The sequence below is a fragment of the Podarcis gaigeae genome, assembly GCF_964106915.1.
Source record: "Podarcis gaigeae genome assembly, chromosome: 5".
NCBI lineage: Eukaryota > Metazoa > Chordata > Lepidosauria > Squamata > Lacertidae > Podarcis > Podarcis gaigeae.
In genome coordinates, this window is record NC_139681.1 from 79,393,505 (window position 1) to 79,419,620 (window position 26,116).

The 26,116-nt window shown below is 45.0% G+C and overlaps 1 protein-coding gene across 12 annotated transcripts in view; it reads right to left on the bottom strand.

Annotated features, from left to right (window-relative positions):
- Positions 1–26,116, bottom strand: part of PLCH1 (phospholipase C eta 1) — a 150,413-nt gene that overhangs the window by 117,104 nt on the left and 7,193 nt on the right. For all 12 annotated transcript variants that reach the window (XM_083739075.1, XM_083739070.1, XM_083739061.1 and 9 more), the window contains exon 2: positions 12,930–13,047. In XM_083739075.1, the coding sequence (XP_083595201.1) occupies positions 12,930–13,008 (79 nt within the window). In that variant the 5' untranslated portion in view covers positions 13,009–13,047. The remainder of the gene's footprint in view (positions 1–12,929; positions 13,048–26,116) is intronic.

Genomic DNA, 26,116 nt, shown 5'->3' on the forward strand with positions numbered 1-26,116 from the left:
GATTATGACTACACCACAGAGGCAGTTTCCAAACACTGGTTGTTGTAAAACAGGGGTCAGCAACCTAAGGCCCATGGGCCACAAGCAGTCCATGGGGGTCATTCTACCGGCCCACAAGCCACCCCCAAACCGAGCCGCCCACTCAGTGAGTCCATGCACACTGTGCTAAACTGGTGCAGCATGGCGACTCGCTTCCGCAGTTCTGCAAGTCTGCGCAGACACAGATGACAGAAATCACAGGCACGCGGACTCATGCGCACCCGTGATCTGGCCCATGGAGGGGGCTCTGCAGCAGTGAACCGGCCCAGGCAAGTTAAGCCTTGCAGACCCCTATGGTAAAACCCTGGGAGGGTGGAATGCTTTTGTGCTCACGTTCTGCTCCCTGGTTTCCAACAGACATCTGGTTGCCCACTGTAAGAACAGGGTGTTGGACTAGATGGGCCACTGGCCTGACTCAGCGGAATCTCACATTCTTCTCTACATACAACTTTTCCACCAAGGTTAGGCTCAAAGTCAATGAGGTCAACCAATGAGCTTCCAGGCTAAATGGGGACTTATCTGGTCTCCCAGGTCCTAGTCCACCCCACTGGCTCTGTCCATGAATAACTCTACCTCTCTGTTGACCTTGTTAGACAATGGTGATGGAGCCTCCTATGGAACTGGCTAGCATGCTCCATCATGACTGGTCCAAAATAATACAGAAACAGGAGGGAATGGACTTCTGGGGGAAAGAGTTGCAGATCAGAAATAAGTCTGATTTGACCACCCCAAAGATGCTATTTTCTTATCACATAAATGGATGTGTCATGCCAAGTCATGCTGGCGACAGAGCTACAAATCTATGGTTTTCACTTTCAGATACAGAAGATGGTGAATTAATTAGCAGGAAAGTCACAGAAACTCAAGCTTAGGTACTGAAAAAATTAAAAGCTACATATACTGCCACACAAAAGGAGAAAGGGTGGCAGCATTTATTCATCCTGAACAGACGGGGGAAGGGGACAGTAGCCTAGAGCTGAAATGTAAGATTTATGTCAGATCCCTAGGACTGTCAATCACAGTCAATATGAAGCAGCTGCACCCATGAAGAAAGCCACTGAGATTATAATTAGTTTGTCTAGAAAGGAAAAGGGGAAACTAAAATGACAATCCTCTTTTTTTTCTTTTTTTGCAACACCTGTCCAAACAGGCAGGTTTGGCTTAGACGTACCTTGAATCTGAGCCATCTCTGTCCTTCCAGGATTGCCTGCTTTCCACTCAAATTGTTGCCAACATCAGCGCAGAGAGCCAATCTATTCAATGGGAAACTCTGCAGAGCATCCTAGAGCAGCTTTTAAGCAGATATATTTGAAAGCCTTTCTTGACCATTCTGTAGGGTCAATCAACCATAAATTAAGGCAAGATGCTCCGGGGACAAAGAGACGTCGGTCTGCATGAGATAATCGTAATTGGCTCTCTCTCAGCCTTGATCATTAGGAGAAATCAAATGCTAAATGAAATGGTTCCTTTGGACCACACTTTCTTAAGGTGCTGTGTCAACACTGACAAGATGAGCGTTTTCGACAAGAATAAAATCCCACGGCGGCAAGAGTCTTAATAGCACAAGGATGGAAGAACGAAGAAATCCCAACAAAAGAACTGTGGCAAGGGAAACTAATGGAATATGTGGAACTGGCGAAACTGACGCATAAATTATGTGAAAAGGACAACTGTGACTTTAAAGAAGAATGGGAACCTTTTACAAAGTATTTAAAGAAACAACAAAATGAACTGATCTCCTTGGCAGGTTTTGAATAAACAAACACAAACTTACTATTGGTAACAAATAGATAGATAAATTGAGGATCATTACAATTTGATAATATGCAGAAAATAACATGCACTTAGAAACCAGAGAGAGGAGCTATGGGACGTCCGGAGGGGGGGGGGAATTAGGGGCGGAAATGAGGATGATATGTTTTTTATAAATTGTTATGTTGAAATTCTCAATAAAAACTATTTTTTAAAAAGAAGAATAAAATCCCACCCTCCCAAATTGTAATCTGGGAAACCACAATGAGTGAGTGTGACCATTAATATGGTTAAGGTGACTGCCTCCGTTTTTACAATTCTTGTGTGATAAGATTGACAGAGGGGCCCTCTTGGTATTTCCACCACCCTCAGAAGTTCAGGACTGGCAGTCCAAAGGAGGGCATTCTCTGTGGCATCCCATAAACTGTGGCACTGGCTCCCCACAGAAAAGAGTTGGCATATTCATTGCACAGCTTTCATCCCACACTGAAGGCGCACCTTTTGGCTCTGTCCTTTGATATCCAAAGGACAACTGTGCACTTTTTAACCAACTGTATTTTTATATTGTTTGTAAATTGCTTCATGGATTATTGCTTTATATTTGGGAAGCACAAGCCATCCCTTGCCTTATAGGGGAAAGGACTGTAGCCGAGTGGCAAAACATTTGTTTTGCATGCAGAATATCAGTCTCCCAGGTATGGCCCTGTCTGAAATCCTGGAAAGCCGCTACTCATCCGTGTAAATACTTAGCTAGGTAGATGAATGGTCTGACCTGCTATAAGGCAGCTTCATATGTTCCTATGGTGGTAATCTGCTGGGACTTTATGGTGTGGTGCAGGTAAGAAATTCAATAAAGGCTTAAGTACCAATTGACTGTAGGCCAACAGCAGATGGAGAGCAGCCCAATTTGATGAGAAAAAGATGTGGTTAAAAGATCTCGGGATGCTAGCTCTATAGACAGCACTAAAGCCCTTCAATCAGTCATGGGTAAATCAGTAAGATCCGACAGCAAATAAAATGCCAAGCCTAATCTTGATAACACAGATGCAGAAACTGTCACCAAAGTTGGAAGGGACCTCCAAAGTCACCTAGTGCAGCCCCTGCAATGCAGGAAGGGCACAATGAGGCAGACAAGTGGCCTAAGCAAAACAGTCACAGTGAACCCTCTCCCCTTACAAAATGTTCCGTACACACACACACAAAAAACCCCCACTGACAACATGGGTTGTTAAAGCTAAGAATTGCATCCTCACAATAATTTTAATTTTCTGCTTCACCAACCTTTCTCTTTCACTATCCAAAGTCACAGAAAAATTGCTACTTTTTGCCAAAGAGAGCGATTAGTGGAGGGCAGAACTTTGCTTTCCTACAATAAATATGGAGGGGAAAACCAATATTATATAAGCATTGTGTTGCAACCCAAATTACCCAATTCAGCTAATATAAAATGAGCCCATGAAAGGCTACGTAACACTAAACACAGCCCCAGAAGCTTTTCCCAAAATGGAATAATATAGGCAGAAGTCAACACACTGAAATCATGAGCATCCCAGGTGGGTTTTCTCCAGGTTCCAAGAGAGAAGATCATGAACGTTTGGCTCCTACTCTAATCCTGCTTAGCATATCATCTGAAACTGGGCTTGTGACAAGTCATGCCCTATACAACAAGAACAAACCTTGGTTACAGCACGTCTAGACAAGTGAAACACTGGATGATATGCTAAGGCAAACCATGGTTTGATTGACAGCAGCACCAGGAGCAAGGAGAAACAAAGCTTCCGCAATCTCCTCTCCTGGAACCAACTCACCATTTTACGCTAAAGCATGTTTCCGCTTTGTGTTGGACATGAACAGGGTCGTTCTTATTCTTATCATTTTATTTATACCTCACCCATCTGTCCGGGTTTCCCCAGCCACTCTGGGTGGCTTCCAGCAAAATAATAAAACGTCAAACATTAAAAACTTCCCTATACTGGGCTGCCTTCAGATGCGTTCTAAAAGTTGTCCAGTTCTTTTTCTCCTTGACATCTGAAGGGAAGGCATTCCACAGGGTAGGCACCACTGCCAACAAGGCCCTCTGCCTGGTTCCCTGTAGCTTGGCTTCTTGCAGTGAGGGAACCGCCAGAAGACCCTCAGAGGTGGACCTCAGTGTCCAGGCTGAACAAAGTAGGTGGAGATGCTCCTTCAGGTATACTGGACCGAGGCCGTTTGGGGCTTTAAAGGTCAGCACCAATACTTTGAATTGTGCTCGGAAATGTACTGGGATAAACTAAGACATGATGTTAGCCTGACATTCCCACCCCCACTCCCCGACCAAAGCATAGCGTGCACAGAGTTCTAAGAAATGAAGAGATGTAGGATTAGCAGTTCAGAGATCAATAGTTATGTGGAATATACAGCCGCAGGGTGGCTTTTCACTGACATGTATCCAGAGATCTACTGCTAAAAATAAGCTTGATGTATCCTTTTGAACGTGCACCTGTCTGCATGGTGTTCCCCAACTCCACAAACAAGAATAAGCCCAAGAACGTAGAGCAGGCAGAAGCACGTTTACAATGGAATGCAGATAGCTGACTGCAAAAAAGGACTATATATGTATAAAAGAACAGCACTTGGCTACAGCTCATGGTTAGCAGGGACAGAGTTTAGCCACCAGCCCCAGTTCAGGGAACACGCTAAGCCCAATGCTGGCTTAGAGCAGCATGGCAATACAGAGGAACCTCGAGTTGTGGACGTAATCCACCCCGGAGGCACATCCGCAACTCTCAAAGCATTCGCATCCAGAAGTGCCATGTCTGTCTGCACACATGCGCAGAGTGATTTAGTACTTCTGCACATACGCGAGCAGCGAACCCAGAAGTAACCCATTCTGGTACTTCCAGGTTGCCGCAGGACGCAACTTGAAAAGACGTAACCTGAAGCAGACGCAACATGAGGTATGATTGTAAAATGTGGAGGGAAAAGGCAGCTGTTAGTTCCTCTCTGGGAGCCCGCACATTCACACTGCCTCCGTAAGCCATAGTTTGGCTCTTCTAGATTGGACAAATGTGCAGGAAGGCAAGCCATCGTTTGGCTTTCTGTGCCAAGCATGTCAGCTCAGTGAAGGTGGAACCAAACATGGGAAAAGCTGGCTTCTGCATATGGCGCAAGAGTGGAGATTGGCCACTACAGAAACCCCAATTGCCTTTGACCCTACAGGAGCCAGAGTCTAGTACAAAAAGGGTATTACAATTGATTCATGAGTTTGGTCGGGTGGCGGGATTTAAACTTAAGCAGAAAACCAAGCTTTTGGAAAAGAATTTGACACCTTTAGAATCAGAAAGGTTTCAGAAAGAGACAGAGTTAAATGTGGTTAAAAAAAGTAAGATACCTAGGGGTAAACATAACAGCGAAGAATAGGAGTTTATTTAAGGATAACTATGAAAAGTGCTGGTCTGAAATTAAAAGGGATTTAGAAGTTTGGTCAAGATTGAAACTTTCCTTGTCAGGATGAATTGCTGTTATAAAGATGAATGTATTGCCAAAGATGCTGTTTTTGTTTCAGACTTTACAGATTGTGGACAAAATGGAGTGTTTTGGGAGGTGGCAAAGAGATATCTCTAAATTTGTCTGGCAGGGCAAAAAGCCCAGAATCAAATTTAAGATATTAACTGATGCTAAAGAAAGAGGGGGCTTTGCCCTGCCAGACTTAAAGCTGTACTATGAATCAGCAGCTTTCTGCTGGTTGAAAGATTGGCTGCTTCTTGAAAACACTGATGTTTTAGATTTGGAAGGATTTAACAACGCTTTTGGATGGCATGCATACTTGTGGTATGACAAGGTTAAACTTCATAAGGCTTTCAAGAACCATATTGTCAGGAAAGCAGTGTTCAATGTCTGGACAAAATATAAAGACCTATTGGAAAATAAGACCCCAAGGTGGTTATCACCAATGGAAGCTAAGGCCCGGAAAAGACTCAATATGGAGGCCAAATGGCCGAAATATTGGGAAATAATAGAAAAAGATGGAGATAATTGGAGGTTGCAGAGTTTGGAGAAACTAAAAGATAAAGTGCGAGATTGGTTACATTACGCTCAGATTAAAGAGGTTTTCAAGATGGATAAAAAGATAGGATTCCAGGTGGAAAAATCGAAATTGGAAACAGAACTGTTAGAACCTAAGACTAAGGTACTTTCAAGAATGTACAACTTGCTGTTAAAATGGAATACACAAGATGAAACGGTTAAATCGGCTATGATAAAATGGGCACAGGATATTGGGTACAATATCATGTTTGCTGACTGGGAAAGGTTATGGACCACCGGTTTGAAATTTACGGCATGCAATGCCTTGAAGGAAATATTATGAAAATGATATATAGGTGGTACATGACCCCAGTCAAGCTTGCAAAAATATACCATTTGTCTGATAATAAATGTTGGAAATGTAAAGAAACTGAAGGAACGTTCTTTCACCTCTGGTGGACCTGCCCTAGAGTTAAGGCTTTCTGGGAAATGATATATAACGAGTTGAAAAAGGTATTTAAGTATACCTTCCCTAAGAAACCAGAGGCCTTTCTTTTGGGCATCGCCGGCCAGAGGGTGTTAAAGAAGGACCGAACTTTTTTTATGTATGCAACAACAGCAGCAAGGATACTTGTCGCCAAGCACTGGAAAACCCAAGATTTGCCCACACTGGAAGAATGGCAGATGCAACTGATAGACTATATGGAGCTAGCAGAAATGACTGGCAGAATCCGAGACCTGGGAGAAGAGGCTGTGGAGGAGGACTGAAAGAAATTCAAAGATTACTTACAAAAATATTGTAAATTGTATGAATGTTAAGAAAGATGTAAGATTATTAACAATATGGCACCAAAAAGCTAGTTAAAAGGAGTATGAAGATAAATGAAATTATAAGAAAAGATAAATTTTGGATAAATATTATGTTAAAATTAAGCTTCTAAGCTGGGGGTTATATTATCTAAAATTAGGGATAATATTGGAAAATTATAATACAAGAATTGAATCAAGGTGATAAATTGCTGGGTAAAGATAGAAAATTTGGAACGCAGGAACGAGAGATGCGAGGAAGTCCAAAGAAGTGAAGAAAGTATGATGATTGTAAAACCATATGTTACGTTCTTTGTTTCTCTTTTTTATTGTATTAAGAAAATCTTTAATAAATATTTATTTAAAAAAAACAGAAACCCCAATTGCCATTTGTTCCAATTCAGCACTAAACTGAAGGTTTCTCTGAAGGAAAGCAGCCAGGCAAAGGGAAATGTGGGTGAGCCCTAAATGTGTCAATGCTATGGTTCAGAAGACACCTGTGAACACAGGGACCTCAAGTCACTACAGTCCAAGGAAAAGGGTCATCTCCCCACCACCAAACAGAATTGGACAGGGAACATGCAGGCACTCTAAAGCCCACTTCAGATGTTCAAAAAGGACACATGAGATGCAAACAAGGAAGGGGGTGCACTGACATTCCTAATCAGCAGAACACACTCAGAAAACACCTTCAGAAGTGTGCAGTATCTATCTGAGTGAACAGATGTGTCTCTGAAATGCACCTAAAAACCCACTAGGGTTGGTTCAAATCAAATATATATTCCTTGCATTATGCCAGTACTAAAATAGGAGCTTTAAGTTTAGCATTTCCGTGCTTGCTTTTTGGGGTACATGAATGCATTTTAACTCCCCTTTTAAATACTCCCCTAGAATATTTTGTGCATGTCCAGAGACTCAATCCTGGAGTAGCCTATAAATCTGTCATTCCTCTGGCACATCGAATCCAAATAGCTATTTTCTTTCTTCCTTCCTCCATGCTACAAATTAAAGATTCCCACTAGAAAAGTACCAGCAAAAAATAATAACACTTGATCTAATCTGAGCTCTGATCTCTCCCTCCCCTTCTCTCTGGTTATATATGTATGACATTTTTAGCTTTGGGGCACTCAAAAGTCTCCCTGGAGTACCAGACATCAGCAGCAGCAGCCTGAATGTTTGTGACAACGAATTTCTGACATAAGCAGATCAGAATATTAATATCATGCAAATAGAGCTATTAACAGTTTTTCCTAATAACATTAGAAAAGGACAAGGAACCCTCAGGCAAGTTTTGAGTCATGAAAGTGGTCGGGTTTAACATGAACAGAATGTTTATTCGCTGCTCAGGCAGTTTTTCCATGTAGCCGAAATGATCTTCCCAAACACATAAAGAGATGCCTGCTGGCCTCTACTGGCTGCACTCAGAAGTGTTCATTTCTTGGAATTTGGGAGGGTATCCTCAGTGAGAAGATTGCTGCCTCTTCGAATGACACCTTGTCCAACACTACCAATTATCCCGCTGCAATTCACAGAGGCAGGAAAAGAGAGTAAGCCTTGCACAAGCTTTGCATGCAAGAAGAAGAAAGAAAAACCTCGTAAGTTCAATTCTGGGCATTTCCAGTGAAATGGAATAAAGTGACAGAAGAAGGGGGAAATTGCTGCTTGAAGCCCCGGAGGGTCGGTCCAAGGGGTGATTAGTGTCTCCCAGTGGGAGGATGGCTTTGAATTGAAAATAAAACTGGTCATCTCATAATGCCTTTATACAAATCTATGGTGCGACTGCACTGGGAGGACTACGTGCCATTCCGGCCACCTCACCTCAAAAAAGGACATTGTGGAGTTGGAGTAGGTTCAGAAGAAGGCAACCGAGCTGGTCAAAGGGATGGAGCAACTCCCCTTTGAGGAAAGGAGACACAGCAGAGAAATCCATCCATTCCTCATCTCCAGTCTCAGTCTGGTGCCAACATTCCACTTAGCAGCAGTTATTCCAAAGCATCTTCCCACTCAACTCCCTTCTGTAGACCACGCTAGGCAAGCCTCTCTTCTGCAAACCCCTGTCTGTCCTGCAGACAACCCACCCCAGTTCTCACCTCCCAAATCTCTCCCACTGGAATCCTCACTATTCTTGATCTCCACTCAGGGCCTTCTGATTTCCTGGGGGTGACTTTCTGCCAGGTGGCTCATCACCCACTGATAAACACCTTTTACCTCCCTGCCCTGAAGATCAAAACACAACCTTCCATATTTCTACAAGGATATGGGGCACATCAAGAGGAGAGGTCCAGCAATAAGAGTCTCCCAATTATTATTTCTATAGCATTATCCATGTTCACGCCGTTCCCAAGAACACCCCCTTCCCCCAAAATCCACTGCAATGCACAAGAGATCCTCTGCAGAGAAGTCACTGCAGAAAGGATTCCCAAAAGTAATCTCATACACAGAACTATGCACCCGAAAATCCTATATACTCATGTCCAGACTTTTGAATCTTACACACTAAACTTCAAAAAACCATATGGCCAAGAGCTACAAGCTTCAACAAACAATCCCTCTTCCCAGGGAACTCTGGGAATTGTAGCTTTGTAAGAGGACCAGGTAACTCCTAACAACCCTCAGCACCCTTCATAAACTACGGTCCCAGAATCCTTTGGGAGAAGCCATGTTTAAAGAGGTATCATTGTGTTTTAAATGTAATGTGTGACCATGGCATAGGCTTTTGGTGTGATCCTGTAGAGATCTTTTCATGTTCAGAGACACAAATATCATGCCGTTTTGCATGATTTGTACATTCAGCCGCTAGTTACTGTGTGAAATTGGCACGTAGGTGTTATTTTTACGACCACCACTCCGGGCCTAAGAACCATCATTAGTCATTGGGCACTGCTCTCTTATTCCTTTGCTGGGATTTAAAATGAATCAGTCCTCACATGTTTCATTTCCTGCTGAGACTGCAAGGAGGTTCCCTGTGCTACATGTCCAATTATGACTCTATCACAGTAAGCACAGTGGGAAAATTACGATCAGATACTCTTAACATAACCAAATTAACCGCACTAAGCAAGAAAGCAAAGGATAGATTTCTCTGTGAGCAAGACTCATCTAACATGACAGGATTCTAACACCACTCAATTCATTCTTAAGACCAAGGTCTCCAAGGCAGAGAGGAAAGGAACTGATTTTATACGGCAAAGTGGATCCACTGCTATTAAATGCAGTTTTAAACAAGGAGTTGTATGCTTCAGACAGGCATCAGAAGAGGGGGGGGGGAGAATAATTCCCTCCAAACCAGGAATAATAACACTAAAAAAGGGAGCGGGCTCTTCTTGGAACTGATCAAACAAAACGAGCTGTTCATTAAACATCCCATGTCTGCTTTCCGCTTAGGCAACTGAATGACCCTAACATTCCTAAGACTGTAGAAATAAGCGAATCAAGCAAATATTATAAGGCTAATCTAAAAACAGGAAAAGGCTATAATTGACAAATTATAAGTCCTAAATAAATCAGAGATAGGCAAGATGTTTTCATTCGAGGGCCACATTCTCTTCTGAGTTAAGGTGGAGGGTGCCACATGCCAGCAGTGAAAGGGGCAGAAACCAGCCGCCTCCGCGAGAGGTCCAGACTCAGGCATAGGCAAACTCGGCCCTCCAGATGTTTGGGGACTACAACTCCCATCATCCCTAGCTAACAGGACCAGTGGTCAGAGATGATGGGAGTTGTAGTCCCAAAACATCTGGAGGGCCGAGTGTGCCTATGCCTGGTCCAGAGCGTGGCAACACAAGAAAGGCCTTTTCTGCAGTGGCTCCCCATTTGTGGAATGCTCTCCCCAGGGAAGCTCGCCTGGAGCCTTCATTATGTATCTTTAGGCCCCCAGCAGAAACATTCATTTTCTCCCAGGTGTTTGACTAATTAAACCATCTATGGCCTTTTAAACCATGAAGGGTTATTGGTTTTTGTTTGTTATTATGTTATGTATCTTTGTGTTTTTATATTGTAAACCACCCTGTGAGCCATAGATGAAGGGTAGTGTAGAAATGCAATAAAAAAATGAAATAATAAAAATAATAATCCAGAGATTAGTAGCAGCCTAGACCAGGAGGTCCTTACTTGCAGTCACACCTAGCAGCAGCTCCTACAGGCAAGAAGACAGGGCAAACACACACAAAATGTTGCTATCTTTAATCAGATTATTCCGGGGGGGGGGGGGGGAGGACCTCAGCTCCTGAAACATGGATTAATTTTTGAACCAAACACAAAGCATAATGAAGAGGCAGGATAAAATCATTGCCTAGTGATATATTTCATATTTTGTTCACAAAAATAAATATATGAGAGATGCTAATCAATATTATCTCCAGGATTCTCAACTTCACAACACCAACCCGGTGAATATTGTGTTTCCAGAATGATAAGAATTCAAATTAATTCATGCTAATTGTAATTCTAGCCTTAGAACAACAACAAAAAACACGAATATTGGCCTTTGAGTCCTTTTCACATTTGCATCAAAATTAGCATTGAAGCAGGTAACTTCTGTAGAACACACACAGAGTCAGGCAGGCAGAAATGAAAATTAATACAAATAACCTCTCCTCTCCTCAGAAATACTTCAGCTGAACTAAAGAGATACAGGCCATATTCACATATCACACTAAACCAGGGGTATCTATGTGGCGTCCTTCAGGTGTTGTTAATTCCAATTTATTTTAAAAGCAACTCTTTATATATGAAGTCCACAGCGGGGTTTGAAGTTTAAGCGGGGGGTGGAAATAGTAGATTATATTAAGAAACCTGATTAAGAGGATGAAACTCAGTATGAGGGTACTTTAAAATGCAATTATATGTAATTACAATTATAAACATTGAGGGTTGGTGAGCGGAAAGTCATTAGCACTGCAGAATAGGATTCTACTTATCAAGTCTTAAAATGTAATTTTGAATCTTGAAATGAAATAAAATGCTAATATCAAGGAATTCCACCATTTGGAATTTCCACATTTCCTACTGGAAAGAGACCTGGTCATAGCAAGAGGAGCAAAGCCCAGTTCTCTGGTGGTCTTTTGGGTTCTGCCAATAAAGGCTGGATACTTCAACATTTCTGGCCAAAGGTTGATGGGCCCTTGGCTGAGGCAGATCATGGGCGCGGAGCCTGAGAAGGTGTATAGAGTTAAGTCAAGGACCCGCCACCATTTCTTCTGGCTCATAGCACGCAAGAAAGGGCAGGAGCAGACGAATAAAACTACAGCATCAGCAGCACTGCATCTGCATTCAGAGACACCCCTATATGTTGCAAGGGGTTTGGGCAGCTTCTTCTGGGAAAGGGAGTCCAAAACTCGCCACCCATTGAAAAAGCAGTCATAAAAAGCGATTCTCATTTTAATATTAGACACTGAAATGCCATTTTATACCTCTTTTATTGAAAAACTGCTGCAAAATTGCAAGTCGCTGTGTTTAATAATGTTTCCAGGCAAGAGAAATCTAATTATATATAATTTCTAATGCTTTTACAAGGTGATTTAAGAATACGTGAAGGAATGAAATTCTTTCATTTTAAGTCCAATACTGCCACCCAGTGTAGGATTTCGGTGGTTAAAAGCTCAAGCAAATGGCTGCAAATCACACTTTATGTGGGGTGTGTGGAAGGGGATAATATAAGCCTTGGCTTTCCTCTCCCTCACATCCACTTGAGGTAATTGGTTAGAAGGTGATTAACAAGTTAATAATAACAACAACAGCAACCAAAGCCATTCCTTCCTGCTTCTGTGTTAATCTGCATTTTTTTAAAAATCAAGACAAAAATTTGTATTTCAATACATTTTTGTAATGCATTTGCTCACAAAAGTCACATTTCTAAACAGTTTTTGACAGGGGCTTTTCTTTTAGCTTAGAACTGCATTGCTAAATTCAGCAAAGTCCAAATCCAAAAGGATAACTACAGTATGTTCTGATCCACACATTAGTCTGGGAAGTGCAGGATAGGTCAGTACAAACCAGAATCCACAAAATATCAGATTCCGACTTCAAAGTGCGTGCAACTATCGGAATGACAGCTTGATGATGTCAACAAGGCACCTGACACTTACGCAGCTGATTTTGCTTTGCTCCTAAAGGTTTGTTCCCCTTCAGCTAAAAGCCTACGAAAGTGTTAACAAACCAGCAAGTGAGAAAGCCCCACTTCTCAGAATAAAATTCAGCCTCTAGGCTGCATCTCTGCAGGTAGATAAGGACCATCTGTTATGTAGGCCCCACTGTGTAATTTCAGCCACACTTAAAGGGAGGTAAGAAACAAGAGACGGCAGAAGCTAGCGGGGTAAGGTGCCACTTACCATGAAAAACTCCATTGTCCACCAAAAAATGCCGGCAGTATTGCAGACAAGTTCTCTTATCCAGGTTCCAGTAACTCATCCTTAGGAGGGTTTCTTCTCAGCATCAAAGACAATTCTCCTGCAAAATTAAGGAGGGGTAAGTGTCGGTAATGCGAAGGTAATTATTAAGTTGAAAGGAAGAACAATTCAGTGATATTAGTCCTGATAAAAGAATTCTTTGGGGATTATTTCTCATATATTAAAAAATAACAATAATTCCTGCTTTACTCAAAATGCTTCAGCAATTATTGGCTGGGGCTGGACAACTTCTAGTTATCTGCAATTAGCCCATCATCAAGGTGCTTAGGGTCACTTTCAGACAATTACCGCCCACTCATAGAAAGAAGAAAGAGAAACAGTTTGCATGGAGAGGGATATGGGTTTAACAATGCAGGTATTCAAGTATTCATTGCTTTCTCAGGCCATCTCAGCCTACACCAGCCTCACCACTGAGCAGAGGGAGGGAGGAGGGTGGTAGCCAGTTTATGTTGGCAGACAAGGAGGCAAGGTGTTTTGAGTATAGAACTGTGTGCATTATGTCACCTGCACCTCCTAAGCTAGCCTGCTGCCCTTTAGGTGTGGTGATGGATGCTCTCCAATCTTTTCCTATAGATCAAAGCAAAAGGTACTTTTATGCTCTGGTAGTGGCGCTATGGGTTAAAACACAGAGCCTAGGACTTGCCGATCAGAAGGTCGGCGGTTCGAATTCCCGCAACAAGGTGAGCTCCCGTTGCTCGTTCCCTGCTCCTGCCAACCTAGCAGTTCAAAAGCACGTCAAAGTGCAAGTAGATAAATAGGTACCGCTCTGGCGGGAAGGTAAACGGCGTTTCCATGCGCTGCTCTGGTTTGCCAGAAGCGGCTTAGTCATGCTGGCCACATGACCCGGAAGCTGTACGCCGGCTCCCTCGGCCAGTAAAGCGAGATGAGCGCCGCAACCCCAGAGTCGGCCACGACTAGACCTAATGGTCAGGGGTCCTTTCACCTTTACCTAGCTTTCATTTACTATTTGCAGGATGAATACAGCAGCTTCATAAGTAAGCACACGTTAAGTTACTAGCCTGCCCTTTCTTTAGTTCTATTAGCCAGCCAAAAGAGTATTATTTGGCATCTCCAAGCCCCCTTCTCCGCCAGCAGGAAAATGCAGCATTGGCAATTTATTAGCCTGTTTTCCACCAGGTGGGCAGCCCAAGGAGAGATGGAGGCCAAAGGATGGGCTTCCTTTCCTCCACAGCAAGCAAAGAAACCAAGATGACCTTTCTTGCAGAGATTTGCCCTTCTTCTACAAGCCTGCTTATTTCTCTGCATTAAATCCCCTGTTGTCTATGGCTGCCAGGTGAGCTGTAAAATGCAAAGTTGCAACCGTCTCCACCTAGACTGAGATATTGTGTTACAGCAGGGCTCGGGAACCCATGGCCCTCTAAATGTTTTCAGAGAGCAGCTCCTGTCATCCCTGGGCCTTGCTGGGTGGGGCTGAAGAAAGCTGGAGTCCAACAGCAAATCAGGGCAGTCCCTCCAAGTGTCCCTATTTTCCAGGGACAGTCCCTGATTTAGAGAAGCCATCCCGGTTTCTGATTTGATCCCAGAATGCCCCACTTTTCCTTAGGACGCCCCTATTTTCATTGGAGAAATGTTGGAGGGTATGGAGTTATCCAACCCCTGAGTTGTCTGAAGGCAGCCCTGTATTGGGTTTTTATATCTCTTTATAAATGTTGGAAGCCCGGTCAGATGGGTGGGGGATAAATAGTAAAATTATTATTATGGAATGGGACGTCCCTTTTTCATTAGAGAAATGTTGGAGGGTATATCAGGGGCCACAGCTTCTCCACCCTTAAAATAATGGGTACATGATAGAATTGTAGAGCTGGAAGGGACCACAAGGGACATCTAGTCCAGCCCCCGGCAATGCAGGAATCTTTGTGTTCAATGTGGGGCTTGAACCGACAACCCTAAGATTAAGAGTCTCACGCTCTACTGACTGACCTATCTTTTCAGTGTGCAAGAAGGTTCTGTTCCGGCCTTGGATTTAACAACCTGCCTGCTTTATATTCTAGTGTGACCACAGAAATGAATCCAGGATGGAGCTATGCAAGCAAAAGCCACAGTGGTGCTGTTAAGAACTTCAGCTTTGGAGAACCAAAGCTCCAGAGATACAAGGGGTAGATTTAGCCCCTTATCCAATGGTGTTCCCAAATGCATCCCTCTGCAGTTTCTCCCCTTTGCATGAACTATGGAAAGAATAACTGCACATGGAGATGCTCTTATGGCTGCTCTGTCCCTGATGGTGTAAAGCCATATTCCACAAGGAAATGCAATGCATCCGTTTTCCCCCCTTACCGGCATATACAATATACAAGCCCTCCCTCCAGACATACCATAGGGGCAGATGTTTTGCTAGCTACTCGCGAGAGTTCCAATGAAAACGCATAATGAGCAAACTCATAAACAAGGCCAATGCAGTGAAATATCTATGTGAAGCTAAAGATACTGGTACCAAACGGGGAGGAAACCACCTCTATTAAAAAAAACAAAAACAATTACCCTCCATCAGCTTCTATGGTTTTGTCCATTGTTTGGAGCCAGGACCCCAAACAATGCAAACAATTGCCGCTATTATTTTCAGAGACTAACATATAACTCATTAAGAAGTTGACCATTGGATTTCTCTCCACAAGGCTTCCTTTGTTCCCATAATCTCATTCAATTCATTTTTGAGAACTCTTTTCTTTAATCCTACAAATGATGCCTTGCAAAATCCAGTTTGCTCAATGCAGGGCCTGCAAAGGGAGGTATTTTTAAGGCCAAGCTTTCAAATATGTGAATAGAGGGGAAATTGAAGTAACTGCCACTTCATAATAGACAAACCGTTAGTCCGTCTAGCTGAATGCCATCTACTCCAGCTATGACTGGCAGCAGCTCTCTTGGGTTTAAGGTCTTTCTCAGCCTGATCTGGCTTGAACCCGGGACTTTTTTTGCATGCAAACCATGCCATCCTGCAGCTCTTCCCTAGGACAGGAGTTGCAAACAAAAGGCATCCAAAGCCATTTGGGGGAAACAAGTCATCATCGACATCAACTTGATGAGCCTCTTGCATAAGTAACTAAAAACCCTAGCTTTCACTGATAAATTGTAGCAAGTATGGTCACAATGAAAGGAAGGAAACAGATACAGACTCTTTCTTTTTTTTAGTTCAAAGGATGAAGGGAATCAGGGAAAGAACTGGGTGTTTTAGCAGGGAGTGGAAAGTTGTTGCTTGGATTCCAGGTCTACCTACAGCCAGCAGCCCACTGAGAAACAACACAGAGATGGACCCAGCTTCTCAAGACGGGTCTAGTAAAACAGCTCACCATTACTCACCCAGCAAATCTGCCAGAATTGGAAACCTGTTCTCTGATGCTAGTTATTTTCTGTTTGTTTGTCTGTTTATTTGTTTGTTGGTAACCATACATACATTGCCTCCACATAAACATAAAGGTAAAGGGACCCCTGACCATTAGGTCCAGTCATGACCGACTCTGGGGTTGTGGCTCTCATCTCGCTTTATTGGCTGAGGGAGCCGGCGTACAGCTTCTGGGTCATGTGGCCAGCATGACTAAGCCACTTCTGGCAAACCAGAGCAGCACAACAGAAATGCTGTTTACCTTCCCGCCGGAGCAGTACCTATTTATCTACTTGCACTTTGATGTGCTTTCGAACTGCTAGGTTGGCAGGAGCAGGGACCGAGCAACGGGAGCTCACCCCGTCACAGGGATTTGAACCGCTGACCTTCTGATCGGCAAGTCCTAGGCTCTGTGGTTTAACCCACAGCACCACCTGCATCCCTCCACATAAACATACAAACAAACAAAAAACCCTGCAGATGCCCTCAAGACCCATTATAAGATGGACTGTACGAGTACACCAAATATTAGTCAAGTACCCTCAAACCAACTATCATTCTGTTCTTACGTCCAAGAAAGAGGCAGGAGGCACATTTAATTTAGGCAATATTACTGCCAGTCACATCACGCTCTCCCTGGAAGCCTTGTCCTGTTCCAAAGGAAAAGGAAGTTATCTAGGAACAATTAAGTAATGTGTGCGTGTTAAGCTGGGCTAGAAGATTAAGGGATGCTTCTTGCAGCCTTCCTGGGGGTACAGACATCAAAAGAATCTTCTAGACAAGCCTGAAAACGATGAGAGAGGGAAGGTACAATTTGTTGTCATCAAATTACAACAACAAAACATCCACAACAGCAAAAACAAGAGCCTTCTGGTCAAAGAATCAAGATGAAATCAACCAGATTTACACCAACTATAATAACTCAGTGTCTCCATAAGTCCAGTTACAGATAGGTAGCCGTGTTGGTCTGCCATAGTCAAAACAAAAAAAATTCCTTCCAGTAGCACCTTAAAGACCAACTAAGTCAGTTCTTACTTAGTTGGTCTTTAAGGTGCTACTGGAAGGATTTTTTTTTTTTTTGTCTCCATAAGGTAAAGGTACCCCTGCCCGTACGGGCCAGTCTTGACAGACTCTGGGGTTGTGCGCCCATCTCACTTAAGAGGCCAGGGGCCAGCGCTGTCCGGAGACACTTACGGGTCACGTGGCCAGCGTGACATCGCTGCTCTGGCAAGCCAGAGCCGCACACGGAAACGCCGTTTACCTTCTCGCTGGTAAGCGGTCCCTATTTATCTACTTGCACCCGGAGGTGCTTTCGAACTGCTAGGTTGGCAGGCGCTGGGACCGAGCAGCGGGAGCGCACCCCACCGCAGGTATTCGAACCGCCGACCTTTCGATCGGCAAGTCCTAGGCGCTGAGGCTTTAACCCACAGTGCCACCTGCGTCCCCTAGTGTCTCCATAGAACCCTGTGATTAAATGCTGAAAGAATCTGAACTAGTCTAATTAGTTTTTGCCATCCAATAGATGGGATAAGATGTCTGTAACAGAATGCCAGTGACCCTGCCGTTGGGGGAAACACACAAAGAATCACAGTATAGGAAGAGAGAGGGATTGTTTTCTGAGAAATATTTAAGAAGACCACTTAGGCAAGGGGTGGGAAACCTGTGGCCAGTTAGGAGGCTTTAGCTGCTAGTCTCCATCTTGTGTTTAAGAGTGAACCAAAGATGGATTTACCTAAGCCAAAAGACCCTGGGAAAAGATCCTTTTGTTTTGACCCATTGACCTTCTTGCCAGTAAAGATCCAGACACTTCATTTGATTCACCAGAAAGCCATTGGCAATAAGGCAGAATGATTTGTAAGCAAAAGGTCACCAGATACAGGTTTTGTATCAAAAAGCCCTTGGTCTGGAGACGAGCATCTTCAACAAACCAGGAATTCCATAGAAATGAAGATGCAAACCCCACAGAACAATAAAGTCTGTGGACAAGACAGCCGGACTCACCAGGAAGCCACCATCCACAGTTCTTCTCCCCTATGGCCAAGCACACACACATACCTGGATTTTAACCCATCTACTCCATCCCCTCATTTTGACCCCATCTCCCTGGTCATCTTGCCAAGTCACCTAGACACACTTTTGGATCCCCAACAAACTGATTTAAGACCAGGTTTTTGACCTTGCTGTGTATATGTCAACTCTGTGGACCCTATGTCTGTATAAGCTCTCTGCACACCCCAGGAACATCTTTTAACTCACCACTGGACTTCAGACCCAAGGCTTGATGAAGTGTCCATGCCTGAGATCCTGTTTACTAATAAGGATCTAAAATCATGTTGGGCACAGACTCCAGACCTCAACACCTAGGTCTCAGCTTCTTTTAAATAAATACCTTCCCCCCCCCCCCTATAATCTTTCTGAGGCCAATCTGACAAAAAGAAACTACGCTAAGAAACTACTGGGAAAGGTTTGCCTGACAACCTCCATCAGAGCAAGCCCTACATAAGGGCTTCTGCTTGTGCAATGGGGCTTTTCCCTCCTTCCCTCCCCCTGCATCCCTCAACACCCCCAATAGTGGTTCGTGAGGAGCTGGAAGAACCCCCAGAACAGCACATGGGGAAGGAGAAGGGGGATATCTAGGCAGCCAGGGCTCCTCCGGATGACAATATCTTTTTGCACCAGGTCAGTGAGGACTACTTGGTTTTTAAAATTCTCCTGTATTTACAGAACTCCCTGTGCACCTTTTGGACTGTATTTGTAGGTTTCTCCCTCTGTGTCAAATAAGTGTTGTTTACTTTTTATAATACATAGAACATGGATCTCCCTTGGATGGTTCTGGACTCTCCTTCCTTGCAGGTTTCTAAGCAGAGGCTGGATGGCCATCTGTCATAGATGCTTCAGTTGAGTTTCCTATATTGCAGGGGGTTGCACTAGAACAGGGGTCCCCAACTTGCGGCCAATCGGCTCTGGAAAGCACTTCTGCGCATGCCCAGATGCCGAAAATCACTTCTGCGCAGGTGCGTATTTTGGTGTCTAGGCATGCGCAGAAGCGATTTCCGGCACCACAGACATGCGCAGATGCAATTTCCAGCATCGCGCTGCACTGGTCCAGCCCACAGAGGATCTCCGTGGGAGTGATCTGGCCCATGCCTGGTAGGCCTTGCCGACCCCTGCACTAGAACATGGGTAGGTAAACTAAGGCCTGGGGGCCGGATCTGGCCCAATCACCTTCTCAATTCAGCCCACAGACATTCCGGGAATCAGTGTATTTTTACATGAGTAGAATGTGTGCTTTTATTTAAAATGCATCTCTGGGTTATTTGTGGGCCATAGGAATTCATTCTTTCTTCTTTTTTTAAAAAAATATAGTCCGGTGAAGTGAAGGCCCAAGACAGGTGTTGATCATCATGTGAGCTGCGCACAGGTGGGCTGAAGCAAGCTACTGCCATTCCTGTGGAGCCTCCTTTTATTGAGACAAATATGCAAGCCAGGCAGATACATTTTGGGCTGTGACCTTTACACATCTTCCATAGCGAGATCGTGGGGTGGTACAAAGCTATTTTGGCACCTGTTTCCACAGCGTCATTTTCCCCTTGCACAGTTTATGACGAAGGAGACAAAAGGTCTCAGGGACTAAAGGTTACAGACAGGACACCACTGACTGCTGAGACCGCAAAAGGTCAGACATAGGTGGAACGATGTACAGACAGCTGTGGCTTGTCTGGGGGGGGTTCCCTGCACCCCAAGGTCACGCATGCAGGCAGACGTGACTGCCTGCTGGTGGGGAAGTGTGCTCCTTCCGGACCCCACTCCCCACTCCACAATATCCCTACAGTCCGGCCCCCCACAAGGTCTGAGGGACAGTGGACCGGCCCCCTGCTGAAAAGGTTTGCTGACCCCTGCACTAGAAAGACGGCCTTTGGGGTCCCTTCCAGCTTCATGGTTGTATGTTTTTCTGCTTCAACCATCTTTCATTATGTTCCTATCATTTTATGTCATTGTATTTTGTATAAATTATTAAAAAATATAAATAAACCATGTTCTATTTACAAACAACATTTAAATAGCTACCTTTCTACCGGTAGTCCGGGGAAAGATGGGTGTAGCTAGGATTTTTGTTGGGGAGGGCAGGCTTTTGTTAGGGGGCAGAACCTAACAAATTGTATTGATTTTTACTTATGGGGGCAGCTGGCCCCTGCCCTGCCCCCCCTGGGCTACGCCTGGGGGGGAACAGGAAGGAAACAAGGTCAGAAGGGGGCCATGGTCGCAAAAAAATTGGAAAGCACTGGTTTAGACCACAGAGTCACCCGCGTCCCTTATGTTTTATGTAGAAGGTACATGGTGGACCAGCTGAGGGGGAATTGGCTCATTAGCCTGCTGAACTGTTTCAAGGAACGAACAGTCCTAGGAATGCTTCCTTGGCTGCCGCATGCAACCTGAAAAATACAGTGGTACCTCGGGTTAAGAACTTAATTCGTTCTGGAGGTCCGTTCTTAACCTTAAGCACCACTTTAGCTAATGGGGCCTTCTGCTGCCGTTGCGCCGCCAGAGCACGATTTCTGTTCTCATCCTGAGGCAAAGTTCTTAACCTGAAGCACTATTTCTGGGTTAGCGGAGTCTGTAACTTGAAGCGAATGTAACCCGAGGTACCACTGTACTGTAGCTCAGACCGGGTAGAAGAATTGTCAACAAGTTTGAAAACAGAGTCATAATCCTCACCTCATCTTTTTGCTAAGGTTCAAAGAGCTTAAATGCGTTAAAATGAGAGGCTCACTGGGTGAGGAGATAACTAATCTCCTCTTCCTTCAATGCCTCCCACCCCACCCCCCATCTTTTGTTTCAATTCTATCAGTCAAATATATTGCCTGATCAGCAGGGAATCCTATTGATCGACACAGATGGCTATTTAACACTCTCTTTTCCCACTGCCAGAGCCCAAGTCTGTACAAACCAACTGAAACAGCAGGCACACAAAGACAAGGAACACTTTCCAATTAGAGTAGCTCCTTTTCTTGGCCTATATTTTGCAAAGTGTCCCAGAAATAGCCGCAAATGAACCAAAGAGCAGTGCTGCAAGCCCCAGCCAGTAAGGCCAACATTTGGGGACGATGACAGCTGTAGTCTAATAATATCTGGAGAACTACAAGGTTCCTCAAAGTTACCATAAAAGTATAAAGTAATTTTTTTTTTTTAGGTAGTCTAAATCTTGCTACAAAACAAACACACAACAATATAGCCACAACAATTGAAAGAAAATTCACAGAGCAAAACAAGGTTTTGCAAACTCTTTTGAAGAGTAGAGAAGAGAAAGAGAAAGAGAAAGAGAGATCAACAAGGAGGTTACTCTATTACTTCCAGGTCACTGCTGCATCTTGGACAAAGCTACCGTATAGGTTCCAACTTCATGAAGTGAGTTAATACAAAGGAGGGAATGGATCATGAGTGAATGTATCATGGGGGAGAGACACACAGAGATGCAGGAGTGACTTACGGCTCCTCATATACATTAAGAGTGAACTGGTTAAGGCCACATAGATGTGCTCCATGTGTGCAGGAGAAATACAAGCAGAAAGCATGCACAGCGGAAAGCAGTGAAGACCTTTGCCACTGACCAGGCCAGCCTCCCCATTCCCCATACTGAAACCGGCTGCGCTACAACCAGAGTGATGGGACAGCATCTTCCTCAGCACCTGAACACCACAGACCAAATGAGGGACCACAGGGCAAGCTGCAGGCCCTATAAAGTTCTGTGTTCCCACACTTACCTGCCACCATTCCTTGCTAGCCAGAATCTGCCACTTAAGGCAGGTGCCTCACTCTGCCTAACAGTAAAGGTAAAGGGACCCCTGACCATTAGGTCCAGTCATGACCAACTCTGGAGTTGCAGCGCTCATCTCGCTTTATTGGCCGAGGGAGCCGGCGTACAGCTTCCGGGTCATGTGGCCAGCATGGCTAAGCCGCTTCTGGCGAACCAGAGCAGCACACAGAAACGCCATTTACCTTCCCGCTGGAGCGTTACCTATTTATCTACTTGTACTTTGACGTGCTTTCGAACTGCTAGGTTGGCAGGGGCAGGAACCAAGCAACGGGAGCTCACCCCGTTGCAGGGATTTGAACTGCTGACCTTCTGATCAGCAAGTCCTAGGCTCTGTGGTTTAACCCACAGCGCCACCATGCAATAGGGCTGGGGGGGGGGGGAGCTGCCACTTTCCTTTTTCAAATAAAGAGATTTCAAACATGGCATTCTCCCACAGTCCATTCTAGCACCTTAGGGTTTTACCAGGTCATTCTGCTGTGTGTGCACTGCACTGGACATACCAAACATTTGAAGCACATGGCTGACAAAGAATCCTGAGAACTATAGCTTACCCCTCACAGAGCTACAGTCCCCAACACCATTAACAAACGACAGCTCCCAGGGTTCTCAAAGGTGTCGGGAATTATTGTTCTGTAAGGAGTAACACGGGTGATGCGGGTGGGAACACGGGTGGTGCTGTGGGTAAAACCTCAGTGCCTAGGACTTGCCGATCGCATGGTCGGCGGTTCGAATCCCCGCGGCGGGGTGAGCTCCCGTCTTTCAGTCCCAGCTCCTGCCCACCTAGCAGTTCGAAAGCACCCCTAAGTGCAAGTAGATAAATAGGTACCGCTTTATAGCGGGAAGGTAAAGGGCGTTTCCGTGTGCTGCTCTGGTGCCGGTTCGCCAGAGCAGCTTCATCACGCTGGCCACGTGACCCGGAAGTGTCTCCGGACAGCGCTGGCCCCCGGCCTCTTAAGTGAGATGGGCGCACAACCCTAGAGTCGGACACGACTGGCCCGTACGGGCAGGGGTACCTTTACCTTTTAAGGAGTAAGCTACAGTTCCCATTATTCTTTAGGTGAAACCGTGTGCTTTAAAAGTATGGTGTGTATGCAGGCCAAGTCACCACGTGATCTTGATCTCGATAGGTCCTCTCTAGAGATGGGGCTGTCAAGCAGTCTGCCTCTATTTCCTTCCCCCATTAAGGTTACTTAAAACCCTCACCTAATGTAACGAGGAGAAGACAGATGGCCTGCCTGGCAGCGTTGACTGGTGTCTTTGCCCCAGAGGCAAGCAATACAAAGGAAAAGGGAAGCCACACTTTAAGGCTCCCCAAAGGAGGGACATGGACCCCAGGGAGGCAAAGACATCCTCTGGTTATCAGCTGAATGGGAAGGGCATGCAGCTGACTCTATTGTACGACCTGGCTCTGCCAGGATGTGCCAGAAGAAGCTTGCATCTCCCCAGTAACTGTCTGGGCCCCCCTGTAAGGAAGGCAGTCTCAGAAAACCCAATGCTAAATCACAGTCATTATGTCACAAACTAATCACCAGCCATCAGAATACGTCCCCAGAGGCAAGTGGCAGATAACACAGAATTATGATTAGATATTCCTTTAAACTTTCTGCTAATCTGCAAAGTACAGAGAAAGGGTTGTCTTCTGCAATGATTTAGCAAATACTCTCTTATCAGGTGCCATGCATGGTGGAAATAATAATGATAATGATAATTATTATTATTACTTATACCCTGCCTATCTGGCTGGGTTTCCCCAGCCACTCCGGATTGCTCCCAACAGAATATTAAAAACATGCTATAACATCAAACATTAAAAACTTCCCTAAGCAGGGCTGCCTTCAGATGTTTTCTAAAAGTCAGGTAGTTGTTTATTTCCTTGATATCTGAAGGGAGGGCGTTCCACAGGGCAGATGCCACTACCAAGAAGGCCCTCTGCCTGATTCTCTGTAACCTCACTTCTCGCAGTGAGGAAACCACAAGAAGGCCCTCAGCGCTGGACCTCACTTTTAATTGACATGAGTGATTTCAGACAAATCGCTCTGTCTGCTATTTTCAAATCATGCATAGGGCACAGTAACGGACTCTCACAGTTTTGTTAAGTGTAGTGCTCTCTGGTTCCCCCTTTGGTGGGGAGGGCCGTAGCTCAGCAGTAGAGCAACTGTTTTCACACATAAAGGTCTCAGGTTCAATCCTGGGCATCTCTAGGTAGGACTGGGGAAAACCTTTGCCCAAAACCCTGGACAGCTGCTGCCAGCCAGTATAGACTAGCCTTCCCCAATCTGGTGCCTTCCAGATGCTGTGAACCACAACTCGTATCAGCTGCTAGCGATATATATTTTCTTATCTTTTCTTCTGTGGAACTCTGTTACACTTTCCCGCCTGCTCTAAACCATATGTATTGTTCAAGGTGAGCAGCAGTTCCCAGCTTAGCACCATGATCTAACAGTATGGTCAAACGTGATGCAACAAAGATAAGCCCAGCAGATAAATAGCAGTCTTCAGAGAAAACGTTGCTGAGGCAAAAAGCCATCCTGATCTTATTTTACTTTTAGAATGATGGCTATGCTTGGCCTCCACAGCTGGAATAAATAATAATAATAATAATTTATTATTTGTACCCCACCCATCTGGCTGGGTCTCCCCAGCCACTCTGGGCAGCTTCCAACAAAGATTAAAAATACATTAAAATATCACACATTGAAAACTTCCCTGAACAGGGCTGCCTTCAGATGTCTTCTAAATGTCAGGTAGTTGTTTATCTCTTTGACATCTGGTGGGAGGGCATTCCACAGGGCGGGCGCCACTACCGAGAAGGCCCTCTGCCTGGTTCCCTGTAGCTTTGCTTCTTGCAGTGAGGGAACCGCCAGAAGGCCCTTGGCATTGGACCTCAGCGTCCAGGCAGAACGATGGGGGGTGGAGACGCTCCTTCAGGTATACTGGGCCGAGGCCACTTAGGGCTTTAAAGGTAAACACCAACACTTTGAATTGTGCCCAGAAATGTACTGGGAGCCAATGTAGGTCTTTCAAGACCAGTGTTATGTGGTCTCCTGCTTGCCGGTTGGCCACTGTGAGAACAGGATCCTGGACTAGATGGACCATTTGCCTGATCCAGCAGAATCTTCTTTTGGTACTGTGTCTTTAAAGCTGGCAGAACACAAGCAGAGAGGGGCCCTCCAAGGTTCGTGGGATGGAGTCCCATAATTTTGGTGCCACTACTGAAAGGGCCCTGTCTCTAGTCTTGGCCAACCATGATAGAGAAATGAGAAGTGGGGAGGCTGATTGGGGAAAAAACAGTTATTTGGATATCTTAGACCCGAGCAGTTTAGGGATTATTTTTTTAAAAAAAACTGTAGGCTCCAGGTGCTTAGCTGTTGTCTTTTCTTATAAGGGGTCTTTAATGTGTGTTTTTCCACCAAGTCTCTAGAGATCTGGACCTGCCACCTGACAGCAAAGACACCTCCCTGATTCAGCAGGAGATGTAAGCAGAGCTGTGTCCTTGCAGGCATTGCCACCTGTCTGCCTTTTGATCTGTTGTGTGCCATACCTGCTCACACAGGTGTGGGGTGGGTAGGCAACAGGGACATGGAGGGAACAGGTGCCTTGCCTCCTGCTGCCTCTGGAGGCCAAGGCTGCAAAGCTAACCCCACAGAGCCTAGGGCTTGCCAATCAGAAGGTCGGCGGTTCGAATCCCTGCAACAGGGGTGAACTCCCATTGCTCAGTCCCTGCTCCTGCCAACCTAGCAGTTTGAAAGCACGTCAAAGTGCAAGTAGATAAATAGGTACCGCTCCGGTGGGAAGGTAAACAGCGTTTCCGTGTGCTGCTCTGGTTCACCAGAAGCGGCTTAGTCATGCTGACCACATGACCCGGAGGCTCCCTCGGCCAATAAAGCGAGATGAGCGCCGCAACCCTAGAGTTGTCCACGACTGGACCTAATGGTCAGCGGTCCCTTTGTCTTTACC